At 49.7% G+C, this 18,106-nt stretch overlaps 1 protein-coding gene across 2 annotated transcripts; it reads left to right on the forward strand.

The window, feature by feature from the left end:
* Positions 1-5,316: 5,316 nt before the first annotated feature.
* CLDN19 (claudin 19) lies at positions 5,317-15,268 on the forward strand. 2 transcript variants are annotated; one of them, XM_053400607.1, is made up of 5 exons: positions 5,317-5,757; positions 10,126-10,290; positions 12,169-12,253; positions 14,361-14,507; positions 14,873-15,268. In XM_053400607.1, exons 1-5 carry the CDS (start codon positions 5,535-5,537, stop codon positions 14,904-14,906), a joined length of 654 nt encoding a protein of 217 aa, XP_053256582.1. In that variant the 5' UTR covers positions 5,317-5,534; the 3' UTR covers positions 14,907-15,268. The 2 variants fall into 2 exon arrangements, with proteins under 2 accessions (XP_053256582.1, XP_053256581.1); XM_053400606.1 differs by lacking the exon at positions 14,873-15,268 and adding an exon at positions 14,687-14,855.
* The last annotated feature ends 2,838 nt before the right edge of the window (positions 15,269-18,106 follow it).

An 18,106-nucleotide genomic window follows, 5' to 3' on the forward strand; every position in this document is an offset into this window, starting at 1 on the left:
TAGTTTTGTTTAACAGAAAGCAGGTTCCTATATAAATCAGCCCTTTATCCAGAAACAGGAGGACCAAAATCTTTATGTTTAAGGGAAGGAGCAGAGGTCAGGGCTAGTGCATCTGGTCTCAGATGCACCTGGCATTCCAGGTGGGGTTGGGAATGTCCCCTGCCTGAAATCCTGGAGAGCTCCTGCCAGTCAGTGCAGACAATAATAAACTAAATGGACCAGCGGTCTGACTCCATCAGGCAGATTCTTGTGTACCACATAGGGGAAAACTGTGTCCAGGCATCCTCTGTGTGCTGACCAGGTGCCAGCTATGGAGAGCACCTGTGAGGCTCCCTCCTATTCCTTTTTGAGGTTCTCTACCTTTAAGCTAAGGGATGCGGGTGGCGCTGTGGGTTAAACCACAGAGCCTAGGACTTGCCGATCAGAAGGTCGGCAGTTCGAATTCCCACGACGGGGTGAGCTCCCGTTGCTCGATCCCTGTTCCTGCCAACCTAGCAGTTCAAAAGCACGTCAAAGTGCAAGTAGATAAATAGGTACCGCTCCAGCAGGAAGGTAAACAGCGTTTCCATGCGCTGCTCTGGTTCGCCAGAAGCGGCTTAGTCATGCTGGCTACATGACCCAGAAGCTGTACGCCAGCTCCCTAGGCCAATAAAGCGAGATGAGCGCCGCAACCCCAGAGTCTGACTGGACCTACTGGTCAGGGGTCCCTTTACCTTTACCTTTAAGCTGGATTTGGACCTCACCATGCTTCAAATAGAGAGTAACAGCCCCTCTGCCTTTCTGACTGTCCTCTGTCTGCTTTTGGGCATTACAACTGAAAAAGGGTGTGGGGAGAATCTCTGCTTCCTCCAAGCCAGACATCATTCTATAAACCACATATCATGTCTACGCTGCCTCCTCGCAGCACATGCGAATGTGTCGCGCTCTCCTTGCGAGGAAAGAAGGTGAAAGCCAGGTTGCAAAGCGTGAGCAGATTGCTAATGAGCAGGGAGAGTTAAATATTTGCAGCTCGGAGCTGGAGGAGAGAGAGGAAAGCAGGCGAGGACCAGGCCCAGAGGGCAACTCTCGGCCAGGGGCCATTTCTCAGCTGTGGGGAAGGGGAATTGGATTGTGGTTTGAGCCTCCTCGACAGCTTTTTGGGGTGCGTGATGCTTTGGTGGGCCCCCAAAAGTAATAAGCTCACGGCCAGGAATGTTGCAAAAAAGGAAAGGAGAAGAATCCAAGTGCTCTAGGGAGGAGGGGAGCTTTTGCAGCCCAGGAGCCACATTCCTTTATATAAGGAGAACGGTCTGGGGGCCACATTCCAAGGGTGGACAAGGGCTGGATGCTGAAGGTGGGCAGGTCAGTTGATACGACTCTTACCTCTCTAAATGTGGCAACAGACTGTATTCCAGCTGCACAGTTGTCACACATAGTTACACACAACCCTCTCCCTCATAGGAACATAGCTGCCTCAAGCTGTTGCAACACGGGACCTTCTGCACTCATTGCAGATGTTCTTCCTTTGAACCATGTATACTCCTAAGGAGTATACAGTGGTACCTCGGTTTAAGAACTTAATTCGTTCTGGAGGTCCATTCTTAACCTGAAACTGTTCTTAACCTGAGGAACCACTTTAGCTAATGGGGCCTCCCGCTGCTGCTGCACCGCCGCCGCACAATTTCTGTTCTCATCCTGAAGCAAAGTTCTTAACCCAAGGTACTATCTCTGGGTTAGCGGAGTCTGTAACTTGAAGTATCTGTAACCTGAAGCGTCTGTAACCTGAGGTACCACTGTACCATGTTAGAGCACAGGTCCCCTTAGCTGAGTGCTTTTGGCAAGAGTTCTCCAGGGCTTCAGGTAAAGGACATGGCAGTGCCAGGGGTGGAACCTTTAACCTTCTGAATGCGAAGAGGGTATCCTGCTCCTCAACTATGCCCCTCCCTCAAGGAAGGATACCAGGCTGTGCAGTATATCAACTCCGATGATATCTCGCCCACTTTTGTCTACTGCTTCTCCAGATTCTTCCCCAAGTCTGCTAACGTGCCATCCTCTTTTGGCGGAGATTCTGTGGATTTCACCTTCTGCATGCAAGGCAGGAGTTCTCTGCCACTGCTCTACAGCAAATGGCCCTGAGTGAAATGGGGTGGGTGGGGGTGGGAATGCACTGAAAAGTTTGGAATGAAGCAATGACTGAACGTGTAAATGCCCCACAAGCGAATTGGAGCATGAATGCAAGTGCTCATGGTTGCATGACTGCCCCCGCACATCTATCTGAAACGAATGCTCTATAAAGACTGGATATAAACTAACCTCTGCATACGTAGCCCCACGTTGAGGCTTCTCCAAAAGGCCTTCCTCTTGCGCATAAGAACATTAAGAAGAGCCTACTGGATTAGGCAAATGGCTCCTATACCCAGCATCCTGTTCTCACAGTAGCCACCAGATGCAGCAGGACCTGAGCACAAGAGCCCTCTCCGCCTTCTCTGGTTTTAGAAGCACTATTGCCTCCAACCATGGAGGCAGATTGTGGCCATCATGGCTAGTCTCCATTAATAGGTAAAGGGGGACCCCTGACCATCAGGTTCAGTCGTGACCGACTCTGGGATTGTGGTGCTCATCTCAGTTTATTGGCCGAGGGAGCTGGCGTACAGCTTCCGGGTCATGTGGCCAGCATGACTAAGCCACTTCTGGCAAACCAGAGCAGCGCACGGAAACGCCGTTTACCTTCCTGCTGGAGCAGTACCTATTTATCTACTTGCACTTTGACATGCTTTCGAACTGCTAGGTTGGCAGGAGAGTCGCCATTAATAACCTTTTCCTATTCATTTGTCTGGTCCTCTTTTACAGCCACCCATGTTGCTGGCCATTGCTGCCTCCTTGTGGGAGGGAGTTCCACAGATTAACTGAGCGCTGCACAACAAAGTGCTTTCCTTTATCCCTCCCCGAACCTTCCACTTCATCCGGTGTCTATTGGAGTCCTGGTGTTAATGAAGAGGGAGGGAAACGTTTTGCTCTTTGCTTTCTCGACTCCATGCATAATTCTACCGACTTCTAAAAATCATGTGTCTTGGTGGAGCGCACCAGCAATTCTCTCAAAGGCAACCCTGCAGAGCAATTTTCCAAACTGCTTTAGGCAGGAATGCGCAGGGCGCGAATTGAGTTCTGGCCTCGGGCCAGGATGCACGCTGGGGGCAGCAGAGGCTGCGTGCACTGAACTGCAAGATATAGTCTGTTTGTGACTGTGGTTTTTATTTTTTTCACCAGGATTATTTTTTTTTATTTTTTTTAAGCATTCTTTCTTTTACACACATACTTGCAGGGAGAGTCAATGTAATCAGCAGGAAGCCAAACACTCCCAACGGTCTCGTGTCAATGAGGTTTTTTGTTTACGGACGGAGCCCACCCGGATTCCAGCCCAAATGCCAAGCGCCCCCCACGTACGGGGCCTAGGCACAAAGCGAGCCTTTGGACAAGGAGAGGGAAAGGTTATGCTCATTAGCATGCAGCTCAGGGCTACTTTACTAGACAAAGGGCAGGAGTTGAAGAAAGGAGAGTGGGGCAGGTCAAACTTTCCAAATGCCATTGTGTTCGGAGGCCCTGATCCTGCTAAACGAGGCACCTGACGCTGACTGCAATGCTGCCCATGTACCACAGGAGCCAGCTCCCTTCGCCCCCCCCCCAATAAAATATTTGAGAGCCCCCCCAGTGCTGGGTTAAACCCTGTGGAGGCCCCATGGCAGTCAAAATCTCAGGGGGCCCCTTGCAAGTTATCTCAAAGCTTCTGCTCGGTTTGACTGTAATTTTCTTTCAAGATCAAATCAACGCTATTTCGATTTCTTCTTGTGGGGCCCCTCAAAAGTGTGGGGTCCATAGGATGGTGCCTACTCTTCCAATTTGATAATCTGGCACTGTCCCTCACCCTCCCCAGTTGATGGGTAAAAAGGTAAAGGTACGTCTGACCGTTAGGTCCAGTCACGGACGACTCTGGGGTTGCAGCGCTCATCTCACTCTATAGGCCGATGGAGCTGGCGTTTGTCCGCAGACAGCTTCCGGGTCATGTGGCTAGCATGACTAAGCTGCTTCTGGCGAAACCAGAGCAGCACACGGAAACGCCGCTTACCTTCCCGCCAGAGCGGTACCTATTTATCTACTTGCACTTGACGTGCTTTTGAACTGCTAGGTTGGCAGGAGCTGGGACCAAACAACAGGAGCTCACCCCGTTGCAGGGATTCGAACTGCCAACTTTCTGATCGGCAAGCCCTAGGCTCTGTGGTTTAGACCACAGTGCCACATTCAAATGGTGTGTGTGCGTGTGTGTGTGTGTGCGCTGCAACTTGTGATTGATTATGTGATCACCATGGGTGTAGCCTGGGAAGCAGGAAGGGCAGCTGCCCCCTACCTAAATCAAGTAAAATTTTTTTTAAAAAAAAACCCTTAGCTAAAAGTAGAAATTGTAGAAAGGTTCGGACAGATTTTTCTGAGCACTTGGGGGCAAAATAAAGTCATTTAAAACAACAGTTGTTGAGAAATATCAATCCAAATCTGCTAGACAGAGCAAGGTGATGACAGGTGGGTGTGTCCCCCCCCCCAATTCCTGGCTATGCCCATGCCTGCCTGCCCCCCCCCAAATATTTTATTCAAATAGATAACCTTGGTATGCACCTGTTTTTGATGCATATCTGGGGGGGGGGGAGAGACTTCAGGCATCATTCTATTGTGTGCATGAGAATGTTCCTTACAGACTGATCCTCTACAAATTTACTCACATCCCTTGGCACTTAGAGCCTGCTGCCTTGGGGTTGGGGGGTCCATTCCAACTACAGTGGTACCTCGGGTTAAGAACTTAATTCGTTCCGGAGGTCCGTTCTTAACCTGAAACTGTTCTTAACCTGAAGCACCACTTTAGCTAATGGGGCCTCCCGCTGCCGCCGCACGCTTTCTGTTCTCATCCTGAAGCAAAGTTCTTAACCCGAGCTACTATTTCTGTGTAAGTGGAGTCTGTAACCCGAAGCAGCTGTAACCTGAAGCATCTGTAACCTGAGGTAAGAGCTGTTCGACAGTGGAATTTGCTGCCAAGGAGTGTGGTGGCGTCTCCTTCTTTGGAGGTCTTTAAGCAAAGGCTTGACAACCATATGTCAGGAGTGCTCTGATGGTGTTTTCTGCTTGGCAGGGGGTTGGACTCGATGGCCCTTGTGGTCTCTTCCAACTCTGTGATTCTAGGTACCACTGTACCATTCTGAGGTTCTGTGTGATGCCTTTTGCTCATCGCTGCCAAGGGCCCAGCGGTGCTCAGGCTGCCTGGACTCGAGGGCTGGCTCCTCCCGCTCCGGGGCCAGCCTTGCTATGGGGTGGGGGGAGAGAGAGGACGAGAGCAAGGGAGCGCGGGCGGGCGAGCTCGTCCGCTGTCAGAGCGTGTTCCCTCGCGGGGGCGGCCCCTGGCATCGTCGGCCGCCGCCGCTGCAGTCGCTGCTGCAGATCGCCCCGTCGGAAGAGGCAAGCCCTCTCCTCCTCCTCCTCCTGCCGTCTCTCCCCGTGGTCCTCTCCCTCTCTCCATGGCCAGCGCGGGGCTGCAGCTGGTGGGCTACTTCATGGCCCTGGCCGGCTTGGTGGGCTCCATCTGCTCGTCGGCGCTGCCCCAGTGGAAGCAGAGCTCCTACGCCGGGGACGCCATCATCACGGCCGTCGGGCTGTACGAGGGCCTCTGGATGAGCTGCGCCTCGCAGAGCACCGGGCAGGTTCAGTGCAAGCTCCACGAGTCGTTGCTCTCGCTCGACGGTGCGTCCCACGGGTGCATGGGGGGGGGGGGAGGCGGGCGCGCAGGGAGAGCCGGGGCTGCGGTTGCGCCTCGCTGGCGTCCAGCAGGCAGCCTACGGGTGGGTACGGGAAGCGGGGCTCTCGCCTGACGGGATGTAGCGCAGCCTCCAAGCGTCTGTAACCCGAGGTACCCCCTCTAAATCAAGTACAGTGGTACTTCGGGTTACAGACGCTTCAGGTTACAGACTCGGCTAACCCAGAAATAGTACCTCGGGTTAAGAACTTTGCTTCAGGATGAGAACAGAAATCGCGTGGCGGTGGCAGAGGGAGGCTCCATTAGCTAAAGTGGTGCTTCAGGTTAAGAACAGATTCAGGACCTCCGGAACGAATTACATTCTTAACCCGAGGTACCACTGTAAATGAATAAAAGCAATTTACTAAAAGTGGACACTGTAGAAAGATTTGGACAGATTTTTTTTCTGAGCACTTGGGGGGGTGGTCAAGAGAAATTTAAAACTACTGTTGTTGAGACACTTGATTCCGAATCTTCTAAGAAGAGGTTGACGCCCATGGCAGCATCCACGGATCTGGAACCCATTGCCACTCAAATGTGCTGCGTGTTTGTATGTGGTGGGTTTTAGCTACGCAGTGGTGGCGGCTGAGAACTCTGCTTCTCTCTTCTCCTACATAGAAAAGAAAAGCTCCCCCCCTCACAATTGCCTTCGATTGTCTCCAGTGCATTGAATTGAATTTAGGGGCAGCGACCTGTGTTGTTGATTTATTTATTTATTTATTAGTTCTTGCGTTACATTGTCAGGCATTGTCATATTACATCACAAAACTTATTATACCGTAATTTTCAACCTGTACGTATACTTTATGTGCATAGAGAGAAAAGGGAAAGGGAAAAAAAAACCAAAAAGAAAAAGCTATTCCAAACTTATTCCAAAATCATATATCTATCAACACTTTTGACTTCCTGTCTATCCCGTTGTATATTACTTTTTTTTTCTTTTCTTTACAAATGAATGTACTCTTATTATTGTATATTTCTTTACATTTTACCTAATACATTCCTATATCAATATGCACCCTTGGTCTTGTTCCTCAACTCAGTCTCTCCCCAACGTCAATCGAATGCTTGCATAGATAGTGAACCTTTACTGTATTTTTGAACATATATCTTATATCTATCCCGCTTTTCCATAAATTTTTGTTTTGAGTTGCCTCTCAGGCTATTTGTCAGCTGTGCCATTTCAGCAAATTCTTGTAGCTTGGCATGCCAGTCCATAATTGTCGGGGCTCCTTGTGTTGTTGTTAATGTGAAAATGCCACATAGTTGATATCTCCTCCTCCTCTTTTGCTTTTATTTTTATTATAGTATTAGCTTTCATATTCTTTCATATCCCAGCCAAACCTTGGCATCATATAAAGGCATTGCGAGTGACCTCTGGTGAGCCTTGTCTCAAGGGAAGGCTCAAGGTGATATTTATTATTGTTTAACATTTAGTGCCATTTCGTATCCACATTGAGCCTTGGCATCATGTAAAGGTGCTGGAAGTGACCCCTGGTGAACCTTGCCTGAAAGGAAGCCTCGGGGTGACAGTGGTGGCTGTTTATTATTTGGGGGCTGCCTCCAAGTAAGTGCTACCCATGGCAATTACCATATTGGCCCAAATATAAGCCGCACCTGAATATAAGCAAGACCTTTAAAATTGGTGAGGGGAAAAGAAAAAAAGGGAAAATACCCAAATATAAGCCTCTTCATTCCTCGCTGCTCCTGGCTGCATACCGTAATGTCATGAATATAAGCCACACTTTGACTTTCCACAGTCGGAATATGGGGGGAAAGTGAGGCTTACATTTGGGCCAATGCGGTAATGAACCTAAGTTAGCCATGCCTACTAACTTCAGCGGATTTACTCTGAGTTGGACTAACTCTGGATACAAACTATTACTATTGATAATTATTATTTTGCAGTATTCAGTATCCACGGTGGGAGGGTGAGTCCCACTGTCATTGTTCTGCAAGAGCACCCCTCCATGCAGTAATGTTGGAGATGCATTGAAGAAGAAAAACAATACAGTGGTACCTAGGGTTAAGTACTTAATTCGTTCTGGAGGTCTGTTCTTAACCTGAAACTGTTCTTAACCTGAAGCACTACTTTAGCTAATGGGGCCTCCTGCTGCCGCTGCGCCGCCAGAGCATGATTTCTGTTCTCATCCTGAAGCAAAGTTCTTAACTTGAGGTACTATTTCTGGGTTAGCAGAGTCTGTAACCTGAAGCGTATGTAACCTGAAGCGTATGTAACCTGAGGTACCACTGTAAAGAGGAGTGGTGTATGGACTTTCCACAATAAACCCAACATTAATGCCAGGGCCAGGCCGGGATGTTTCGCTGCTAGAGACAAAGTGGAAAATGCTTTCTCCACTGCTGTGTGCCCGCTGTTGTGTGCCAGCCTGCCAGGTGGGCATGCAGTGGAAAAGGAGCCTGACAGTCATGGTGCACATTCCCTGGCAGCTGGATTTGACACTCCTTGTGGCTGTCTGGAGCCTGCCGCCTCGAGGCAACGGCCTCACTTCGCCTCATGGATGGGCCAGCTTTGACTAATGCAATTTGATTGTGGAAGACCCCCCGGAGGGGGAAAGCTACCAGTCAGTAGGGATGCTGATTCTTCAACAGATCGCTCTGCTACCAGCTCTCTTCTCTAAGTGCTTTGCATGGGCAAAGCAACCCCTAACAGAGCGAAGATCTAAAACAGTAACTGTGCGCGTGCGATGTTCTTGCATGGGTGCAACTGCTTGCTGAGGATTAACTATTATTTATTTATTTAGCTAGCTGGCAGTACACCTGGTGTTGCCCCAGGAATCTAAGAAACAGAGACCAAAACCCACTCCTCACTATCGGGAGCCCATCACGCCAAACTGGAATTAGGAAATCTTCAGAGGCATCCAAATTGGCAGAGTTTGGGCCTGACAGATGGATTCAAAATGGCGCCCATGTGTCAGTGTGTGAGAGTCTGTTAGCCTCTGCATTGGAGACCCCTTTCAGAGCTGATGGAGCCTTTGGCCTGTGTGTCAGTGGATCTGAGTCAAGGTGTAGAGCCCGGGTTAAATAGCTCTTCGCCACTGTGTCAGAGCTTTTTCATCAGTGTTGCATATAACTGTTAAAGGAGCCCTTTGCCTATGTGTCAATGGGTGAGAGTCATTGGGTAGAGTGGTAAAGAGCCTTTAGCCAATGTGTCAAAGAGGCCTTTAACAGGTAAGGGAGCCCTTTGCCCGTACATCAGAGGTTGGAACAAGGCACTCTTAATTGGAAATGAAATGAAATGCCTTTGTTAAAAATTGGTTGCTGGAAGGGTTGCCATATGTCCTCTTTTTCCAGGTCACATCCTCTTTTTCATGGGTAGAGGTAAAAAGGTAAAGGTAAAGAATCCCTAGAAGGTTAAGTCCAGTCAAAGGCGACTATGGAGTGTGTTGCTCATCTCGCTTTCAGGCCAGACAGCTTTCCGGGTCATGTGGTCAGCATGACTAAACCGCTTCTGGCACAACTGAACACCATGACAGTAGCCAGAGCGCACAGAAATGCCGTTTACCTTCCCGCCACAGCAGTACCTATTTATCTACTTGTACTGGTGCACTTTCAAACTGCTAAGTTGGCAGGAGCTGGGACCGAGCAACAGGAGCTCACTTGGTTGTGGGGATTTGAACTGCCAACCTTCTGATCAGCAAGCCCAAGAGGCTCAGTGGTTTAGACCACAGTGCCGCCCGCTGTTTAGAGTCATCATAGTGATCCATAGTTAAAAGTAAAGGTAAAGGTAAAGGGACCCCTGACCATTAGGTCCAGTCGTGACCGACCCGCGTCCCTATAGTTAAAAGTAGAAGTCGGCAAATGTGACCTGTCTTTTGCTCTTCAAAATATGGCAACCCTATGGGACATTTTTGAAGGGATGCGGGTGGCGCTGTAGGTTAAACCACAGAGCCTAGGACTTGCCGATCAGAAGGTCGGCAGTTCGAATCCCTGCGACGGGGTGAGCTCCCGTTGCTCGGTCCCTGCTCCTGCCAACCTAGCAGTTTGAGAGCACGTCAAAGTGCAAGTAGATAAATAGGTACCGCTCCGGTGGGAAGGTAAACAGCGTTTCCGTGTGCTGCTCTGGTTCGCCAGAAGCGGCTTAGTCATGTTGGCCACATGACCCGGAAGCTGTACTCTGGTTCCCTCGGTCAATAAAGCAAGATGAGCGCCGCAACCCCAGAGTCGGCTACGACTGGACCTAACGGTCAGGGGTCCCTTTACCTTTATGGGCCATTTTAAGCAACTTAACCCTGCAATTGCAGCTGCCTCTTTCCCCCCTTGAACACCCCAAAGACAGGCACTTTCTTGTTTTCCAGTTCATATCCAGACTTCCCGGGCACTCATGGTGGTCTCCATCCTCCTGGGCTTCGTGGGGGCTGTTGTCAGCGTGATCGGAATGAAATGCACCAAAGTTGGAGACGAGAATCCCGTGGTGAAAAGCTGGATCGCTGTGTTGGGGGGTGTCTTCTTCCTACTAGCAGGTAAGTAAGCTGAAGGCTAATATATACCCTGTGGGCCTTGTCCCAGCCTGGGTGCCAAATGGGACCCTCTGGGCATCTGCCTCTAACCTGGGGACTCTCCCTGGTCCCTTGCCTGCTCTATTTGTACTCTCCTTGGGTGTTGTTGTCTGGCTGAGTTGTGTCCTCAAACTCTGAGCATCCCTCTTGCTTGCCTGGATGGAGGACAGACGTGTGTGTATGACAACACGTGGAAACTGGATTGTGCTGCAGATCTGGAGGCTGGTTGGCTGCCACTGCTGAGTGCCTTCTCCATGCTACTGCTCCTGCAGTATTCAAGGCCAGACTATGTTTCCGGGCATCTTTCACCTCTCTGGTCTGCTCCTCCTGTCATTCTTCCTGTTAATCAATAGCAACGGATTCCAAGGCGGGATGCAGAGGGGGTAGGTGACCAGCAGTCCAATGGTCAGCCTGGGTATCTGAATCCTGGGGGCAAGGCCCTTGAGGCTGGCAGGTGGGGGAGCCAGTGGAGCTGGGTGGCTGCTGCATCGTGCTCTTGCTGTCACCCCACAGATTCCCTGGGCTGCCTATTTGCCACCACTCACTACACTGAAGTGGACAGTGACGTCTGTTGGTGGCCAAGGGAACTGCAGCCTGACGACAGTCTTACATTGCTATTATACAGTAAGACGAGAGTAATATTTATTGCTCCACCCACTTTTGCTTCAGGTCTGCTGCCTACCACTGGCACGTAGCCCCCAGAAAGTTGCCCAGAAGATAATGTGGTTGAAAAATACACTCCACCCTTGCTTTATTTGGTGGACTCGAAGTGGCTCATAACAAATACAACTTTGTGGAAACAAGTTAATGAGGTGGATTATTCCTCAATAAGAGGGTTATCGGGTGCACCTGTTCTGGGCACATCGTGGCTTGGAGCATGAAATGCATATCAAAGTTCTCGTTATACTGGTGCTTAAATGATGATTTGGGGAACACAAGCATGTGTTCAAGACAGTAAAAGAAAAAGCTAGATATATCAGCTTGCTCCGAGGCTTAGTAAGGGCAGTAGGTCAGGCAACATAGCAGTTTCTCCTTGGTCCTATGCCTGCAGATAAGCCTTATGAAGTACATCAACCACTGAATATTGCTTTCGGGGATGGGGGAATTGGAGACATGTGTTACAAGACAGCAGCAGCCATAGGAGATATAGGACCGCAGGGCCCATTCTCATTGGCTCTGCTAAGAGACCATCTCTGTTTGGCTGCTCCTCCCCTCAAACATTTTCCATTCAAGCTGTTCATTTACTACTTTAAAGAATGGGTTCCTGGGCTTGCTTGTATTTCTCCCCCCCCCCCACCCTTTTGTTTATAACACAATGCATGGCATGGAGAAAGCAGACAGAGAAAAGCTCTTCTCCCTCTCTCACAATATTAGAACATCCCATAAAGCTGAATGTTGGGAGATTCAAGACAGATAAAAGGAAGTCCTTCTTTATGTAGCCCCTAGTTGAACTATAGAACTCACTCCTGCAGGAGACAGTGAAAGCCACCAACTCAAATGGCTTTAAAAGAGGACTGGACAAATTCAAGGGAAGAGAGGGCTCTCAATGGCTACTTGCTACAACATCTATGTTCTACCTCCACTGTCAGAGATATTACGCCTCCTAATATCAGCTCCTGGGAATCACAAGTGGGCAGAGTGCTGTTGCACTCATGTCTAGTTTGCGAGCTTCCCACAGGCATGTGGTCAGAGACTGAGAGAATGCTGGACTAGATGGGTCCCTCGTCTGATTCAGCAGAATGTTCTCATGATGACTCCCAATGCTGGAACATGAGTGTAATGTGTAGTTTGGCCCCCAATTCCTATTAACTGGATCATTTGTGTTGTCTTCTCTGTTCCCAGGTCTGTGCACTATGACGGCTGTTTCATGGTACGCGGCACGGGTGACGTACGAGTTTTTCAATCCCAGCACGCCGGTTAACGCCAGGTGAGAGCAGGGCCTGCGCCAACCCAGAGTGTGCTTTCTTACACCTCTTGTCAAACCAGAAATCACAGCAGCGGATGTGTGCCTTTCAAAACCCAGAGAGATTGTCCCAGTTGTGTACAGCACCCCCCCTCGATCACAGGTGGGGAACGTTTTTCAGTCCAAGGGCCACATTGCCTTCTGGGCAACCTTCTGAGGGCCACATGCCAGCTGTGGGAGACCGTAGAGGAAAGGGATGAATGTAAATGTTACCTTTGCACACCAGGCTAATTTCAATACACACTCACAAACCCATCTCTATGGGGCCGGCACCATGCCCTCGCTGTCTGAGATCTCGCTGGAAATCAGCGCTGATTTAATGCACCAGAGCAACACAGCACGTTAACCCACTATAATGGTGCAAACACAAGTTCTGATATGCACTTCAATCCCTCCCATAAATTCCTGAAACAGGAAGCTGATTGTCACATCATGTAGCTCAGTATTGTCTACAGAGACTGGCAGCAGCTCTCCAGGGTTCCAGACTAGGGTTGTCGCCTAGTCCTACCTGGGGGTGCCCAAGGAATGATCCCCAGCACCTTCTGCATGCAAAGCAGGTGTTCTGTTGTTCTGCCTCTCCACTGTGGCCCTTTATTTTTTGCCATCTTGAGGCAACTGAGTTTGCATGTCAAAGCCCCAAGCCACCCCCAGGAGAATGAAGACACAAGGACACAGAATTTAGGTTAATGTTAATGGGCAAAATTCAGGCCACAGCTTCATTGATTACAGAATGTGAGCGGTATTGGCTTAGGCATTGGCATCAACAGACTATATCTGACTCCTGCCCGCCTTGCAGGGAGTCTGGTAAGGGTAAACCACCAGTAGGGGGAGCCCCGCCGATGTGGATCGACTTGAGCATCCCCTGGGTTCCTGCTGGGGTTGTGGCATGGCCCTAGCCCCTCCCCGGGCTTCGGAGGAGATCCACACCCCTGGATTCCTTTAACACAGGGGTCAGCAAACTTTTTCAGCAGGGGGCCGGTCCACTGTCCCTCAGACCTTGTGGGGAGCCGGACTATATTTTGAAAAGAAATAATCAACAAATTCCTATGCCCCACAAACAACCCAGAGATGCATTTTAAATAAAAGCACATATTCTACTCATGTAAAAACACCAGGCAGGCCCCACATATAATCCAGAGATGCATTTTAAATAAAAGGACACATTCTACCCATGTAAAAACATGTTGATTCCCGGACCGTCCACAGGCCAGATTTAGAAGGCAATTAGACCGGATCCGACCCCCAGGCCTTAGTTTGTCTACCCATGCTTTAACGGAATACTCTTGAGCACGGAGGGGCAGATGATGGCCGCACCTCCCCTCCCCCCCACATTGCTATTCCAGTGTCTAACCGCCTAACCTTACAAAGTTGTGACGATTGCTACGAGGTAGGCGAAAACCAAGTGGCCAGTGCCAATTCAAGTGGAAAAAGTCCTACCAGGCCCCTCAACGGCGACCAACCAAAGTCCATGGCAAGGCCAATGACGCAACCTGAACAAAGGGTGGGAGGGCAGGATATCCGCGGTGTGAGGCTGAAAAGGGGCGATTCAGCGTTGTGCTGTGGTTTAAATTGACCCCAGACATGCCCCCCAAGCCGCCTGACTGGCCACTTGGCTAATTGGCGTGGCCGGGCCTCCCCAGTGTAAGGCGGGACACAGTCCCGCCCATCATAATAATGTAATAATAATAATAATAATAATAATAATAATAATAATAATAATTATATCCCGCCCATCTGGCTGGGTTTCCCCAGCCACTCTGGGCAGCTTCCAACAGAACACTAAAATACAATAACCTATTCAACATTAAAAGCTTCCCTAAACAGGGCTGCCTTCAGATGTCTTCTAAAAGTCTGGTAGTTGTTTTTCTCTTTGCCATCTGGTGGGAGGGCGTTCCACAGGGCGGGTGCCACTACCGAGAAGGCCCTCTGGCTGGTTCCCTGTAGGAGGGGAGGCTTGGCGGCTCGCCCGCAACACGTCCCCACAAACAGGTGGAGCTGATTTATCAAGATGCACACCTTGACATGTCTGCTGTTATAATCTACACTTCTTCTTCTTCTTTTTTGGCCTTAGGTATGAATTTGGACCTGCTCTCTTTGTGGGGTGGTCAGCAGGCAGCCTGACCATGCTGGGCGGAGCCTTCCTGTCCTGCTCCTGCCCCAAACCGGAAGAGAGAGGGCAGCAGTACTACCGGCAGTCGCAGCCTTCCACAGCTAGAGAGTACGTCTGAAACCCAAGGGAAGAAAGAGTGGAGACAAGTGACGGGTGGTTCCTTTACGTGTCTGTGGAATGGAGAGGGCCAAGTTGCCTCTTGCAGCTCCAAGCAGGCTAGAAAGTCCAGAGGCACAGTATCTCAGGGGTTGCTGTTATTATTATTGTTATTTTTGGTTCCTTCTCAGATTCATGCACAAGAAGGGATTTGGAACATCTTCCCCACCCACAGCTCTGCAAAATGGCATCACAGATGGGCCCGTGTGAGCGGTGGGCAGGGAGTCCCAACCTCGTGATATGTTTTCCACCCACCTGTTGTGTATCTGTGGGCTTGAAACTAACAGCCCTCTTTTTATTTCCCCTTCATTTTTCAGGCCCCCTGTAAAAAGGGGAGATCAGTCCGTGTAATGCCTTCGGGGGGAAGAGAGAGACATGGTTCTGGGCCTGAGCTTTTCAATCCAAGAGACCAAAGTGACTATAGCAAGGACATTTTAAAAAAAACAAACACAAAGCAGACACCCCACTGTGTTTCCCCAAGACCCCTTTTCCTTATTGGGAGAGAGAAAAATGAAAAACCAGAAATGCATCTTTGAAAATGAAAGTTGCTCGTTTTCGAAATGTTAAAAGGTTGCATTAACTTTTCCCCATGGTGCCGTTTATACTGCTTGACAATATGGTTCTACCTTTTCAACAACGACAACAACAAAATATATAAATGTTTCTAATGGTTTGTACTAAACATTTGTCTTATTAAAATATTTTTATTGCCAGCTTTCTAAAGTTTGTTGTATCTCTCCCCAGATTCTGGGGTGCCTTATAAGTGCTGAACTGAATGGTCCAGCAAGTTCACTACCCTTCACATTTTGAGGGGAGGGGGGTAGTAGAGAAATTTATATACTCAGCCAGGCTAGCTCAATATTCTCTGCATTGAGAGCTTCATGTAGGAAACCTTCCCAGACCTACCTGGAGTTGCTGGGAATTGAACACAGGACCTTCTGCATGCAAAGCAGGTGTGGACTGAACAGAGTTTTAAAAGTCCCATTCATAGCAGCAAAACTGAAGCAGAGGAATTAGGCTAGCTTTTCCCTTCTTACTCTGCTTAACAAAGATATAAGAGAACAGACTGGAAAGCAAGTTTAGAATATGGTTTACTTACTACATAGACTTGTACTGGTTTTCAGTTAAAGGTAAAGGTAAAGGGGCCCCTGACCATTAGGTCCAGTCATGGCCGACTCTGGGGTTGCGGCACACATCTCGCTTTACTGGCCAAGGGAGCCGGCATACAGCTTCCAGGCCATGGGGCCAGCATGACTAAGCCGCTTCTGGTGAACCAGAGCAGCGCACGGAAACACCGTTTACCTTCCTGCCGGAGTGGTACTTATTTATCTACTTGCACTTTGACGTGCTTTTGAACTGCTAGGTTGGCAGGAGCAGGGACCGAGCAACAGGAGCTCACCCTGTTGCGGGGATTCGAACTGCCGACCTTCTGATCGGCAAGCCCTAGGCTCTGTGGTTTAATCCACAGCGCCACCCGCGTCCCTGAGGGTTGAACTACAGCAGCCAAAATGCATTCAGGGGAGGAAGGTGCTTTGAATGTACTTTAGCATGGGCACATCCCAAGAACTTGGGAATTGCAGTTGGCACCTCAGAAAACTACAATTCCCAGCACTTTTAACGAACCGCAATTTCCAGGATTCTTTGGAACGGGGTGGGGGTGGGGAGAGAGAGAAATGTGCTTTCAATGCATGGTGCGTACACAGCCATATAAACATAGGAGTGGCTTTACATTGAGTCAGATCACCTGTACATCTAGCTTAGCCGGCAGTGGCAAAACAGGGTTCTGGACAGCGGCCCTTTCCTAGCCTGGTCTGGAAATGCCAGGGACTGGATTTAGGAGCTTCTGCATGCAAAGTGGATACTTTGCCCATCCCTATAGCTTGAGGGGAAACCCATACAGTAGTACCTCGGGTTACAGACGATTCAGGTTACCGACGATTCAGGTTACAGACTCTAACCCAGAAATATTACCTTGGGTTAAGAACTTTCAGGTTAAGAACTTTCAGAAATCATGCTCCGGCAGCACGGCAGCAGCGGGAGGCCCCATTTGCTAAAGTGGTGCTTTAGGTTAAGAATAGTTTCAGGTTAAGAACGGACCTCCAGAACAAATTAAGTATTTAACCCGAGGTACCACTGTATTGGGAAGACCAATAAAGTCAGCAAACCCAAGACCGTAGCTGCAGATCCCTGGTGGCAAAATTAACTCCTGGCTTTCCCACCACCAGCCAGCTTGGCCTTCTTGACCCCATGATGTGTCTGGTGTGCCAGCATCCTGCTTTGCCTGGCTTCTGATGGAATCGCCCCCACCCCACTTGCTAGTCGTCCAGTTGCTACTGGGGAGCCTCAGCTTTGCTGCTGCCTGTAACTAGCCACTTGAGCCAAATCGTTCATTCCTCTCTCTCCCCCACCTTTCCTCTCATTTTTTGGGCTGATGAATGCAGGAAACGCTAATTAACCTAATCCGTCTGCACACGCAGGATGCCATGGAAAGGGGTGGGGGCAAAGGAGAGGTAATCTTCTCCCCTGCGGCTTTTGTGCCTAATGTGGGCTAATTGGGGCTGCTTTTCTGAAGTTCTAGGCAGCTTCAGAAGCCTCTGCAAAAATCAGCTGGGCCCAAGATATCACTAGCTGCCAAAAGCAGTGTGTGTGTGTGTGTGTGTGTGTGTGTGTGTGTGTGTGTGTGTTCAGGTGTCAAGCCAGCCTGGAACTGGTTTGGGCTCAGTTCTTCTTTAAGCCATCTAAACAGGGGTGTCGATCCAGTAGCGGAGCAGGTTGCTGTTGGATACAGCTGAAGACTGCAGTCTACCTAGCTCAGAGGTTTTCAACCTTTTTGAGTCCACGGCTCCCTTGACCAACTGCATTCTTTCTGCGGCAACCCTATGGGGCTCAGGAGCCCAGTTATGTCACCCCTTGCCTGCAGAGCTGGCAGCCTCTCACCCTTTTTTGAACATCCTCCCTTGTGGAGTGTTTCTTCAGCCTCCTCTCCCCTCTCCTTGGGAGTCCTCCAGGTAGCCGCTTCTGCCATCCCTGGTCTCTGAGCTGCCCTCCCTGCCCCATAGAGAGGTGCCTCCTCCCACTGCCGACAGGGACCTGGGAAGTACCCCCTGGTCAGCCCTAGAGGCACCATTTGCCTGGGGAGCTTGTAGCCAGGGCTGCTGCAACAAATAGCTGTGCAAGCCTTTGGGAGGAAGACAAGAGAGGACATCAGAGAAGGGAGGGAAGGAGGGGCAGATGCCAGTGTTTCCTGCAGCACCCCTGACCGTTTTTCAAGGCACCCCAGGGTGCCACAGCACACTGGTTGAAAACCACTGAACTAGCTCATCTCCTTTCTTCTGCTTCTCTGTCTTTAAACCAGACTTGGACCAGACAGACTTTCAAATGGAAGGCTAGAATGATCTGCATTCTTCGCCATTTCCCCTCTGAAAATGGCATGCAAAACAACAAATACATGGCACACTCTGACCCCTGGCCCAGGACTCTGAAAATTGCACTTCCACCAATGGCATGTATAAATTTGTAAATAAGCCAGTATTACATACAGTATGGGACAC

Source organism: Podarcis raffonei, chromosome 8 (assembly GCF_027172205.1).
Source record: "Podarcis raffonei isolate rPodRaf1 chromosome 8, rPodRaf1.pri, whole genome shotgun sequence".
Lineage (NCBI taxonomy): Eukaryota > Metazoa > Chordata > Lepidosauria > Squamata > Lacertidae > Podarcis > Podarcis raffonei.

Excerpts from the sequence above, each read along its gene's own strand:
- CLDN19 (XM_053400606.1), top strand. The coding sequence starts at position 5,535 with ATGGCCAGCGCGGGGCTGCAGCTGGTGGGCTACTTCATGGCCCTGGCC. Across the intron at positions 10,291-12,168 it reads TGTCTTCTTCCTACTAGCAG|GTCTGTGCACTATGACGGCT; the intron begins GTAAGTAAGCTG and ends CTCTGTTCCCAG. Across the intron at positions 12,254-14,360 it reads AGCACGCCGGTTAACGCCAG|GTATGAATTTGGACCTGCTC; the intron begins GTGAGAGCAGGG and ends TTTTGGCCTTAG.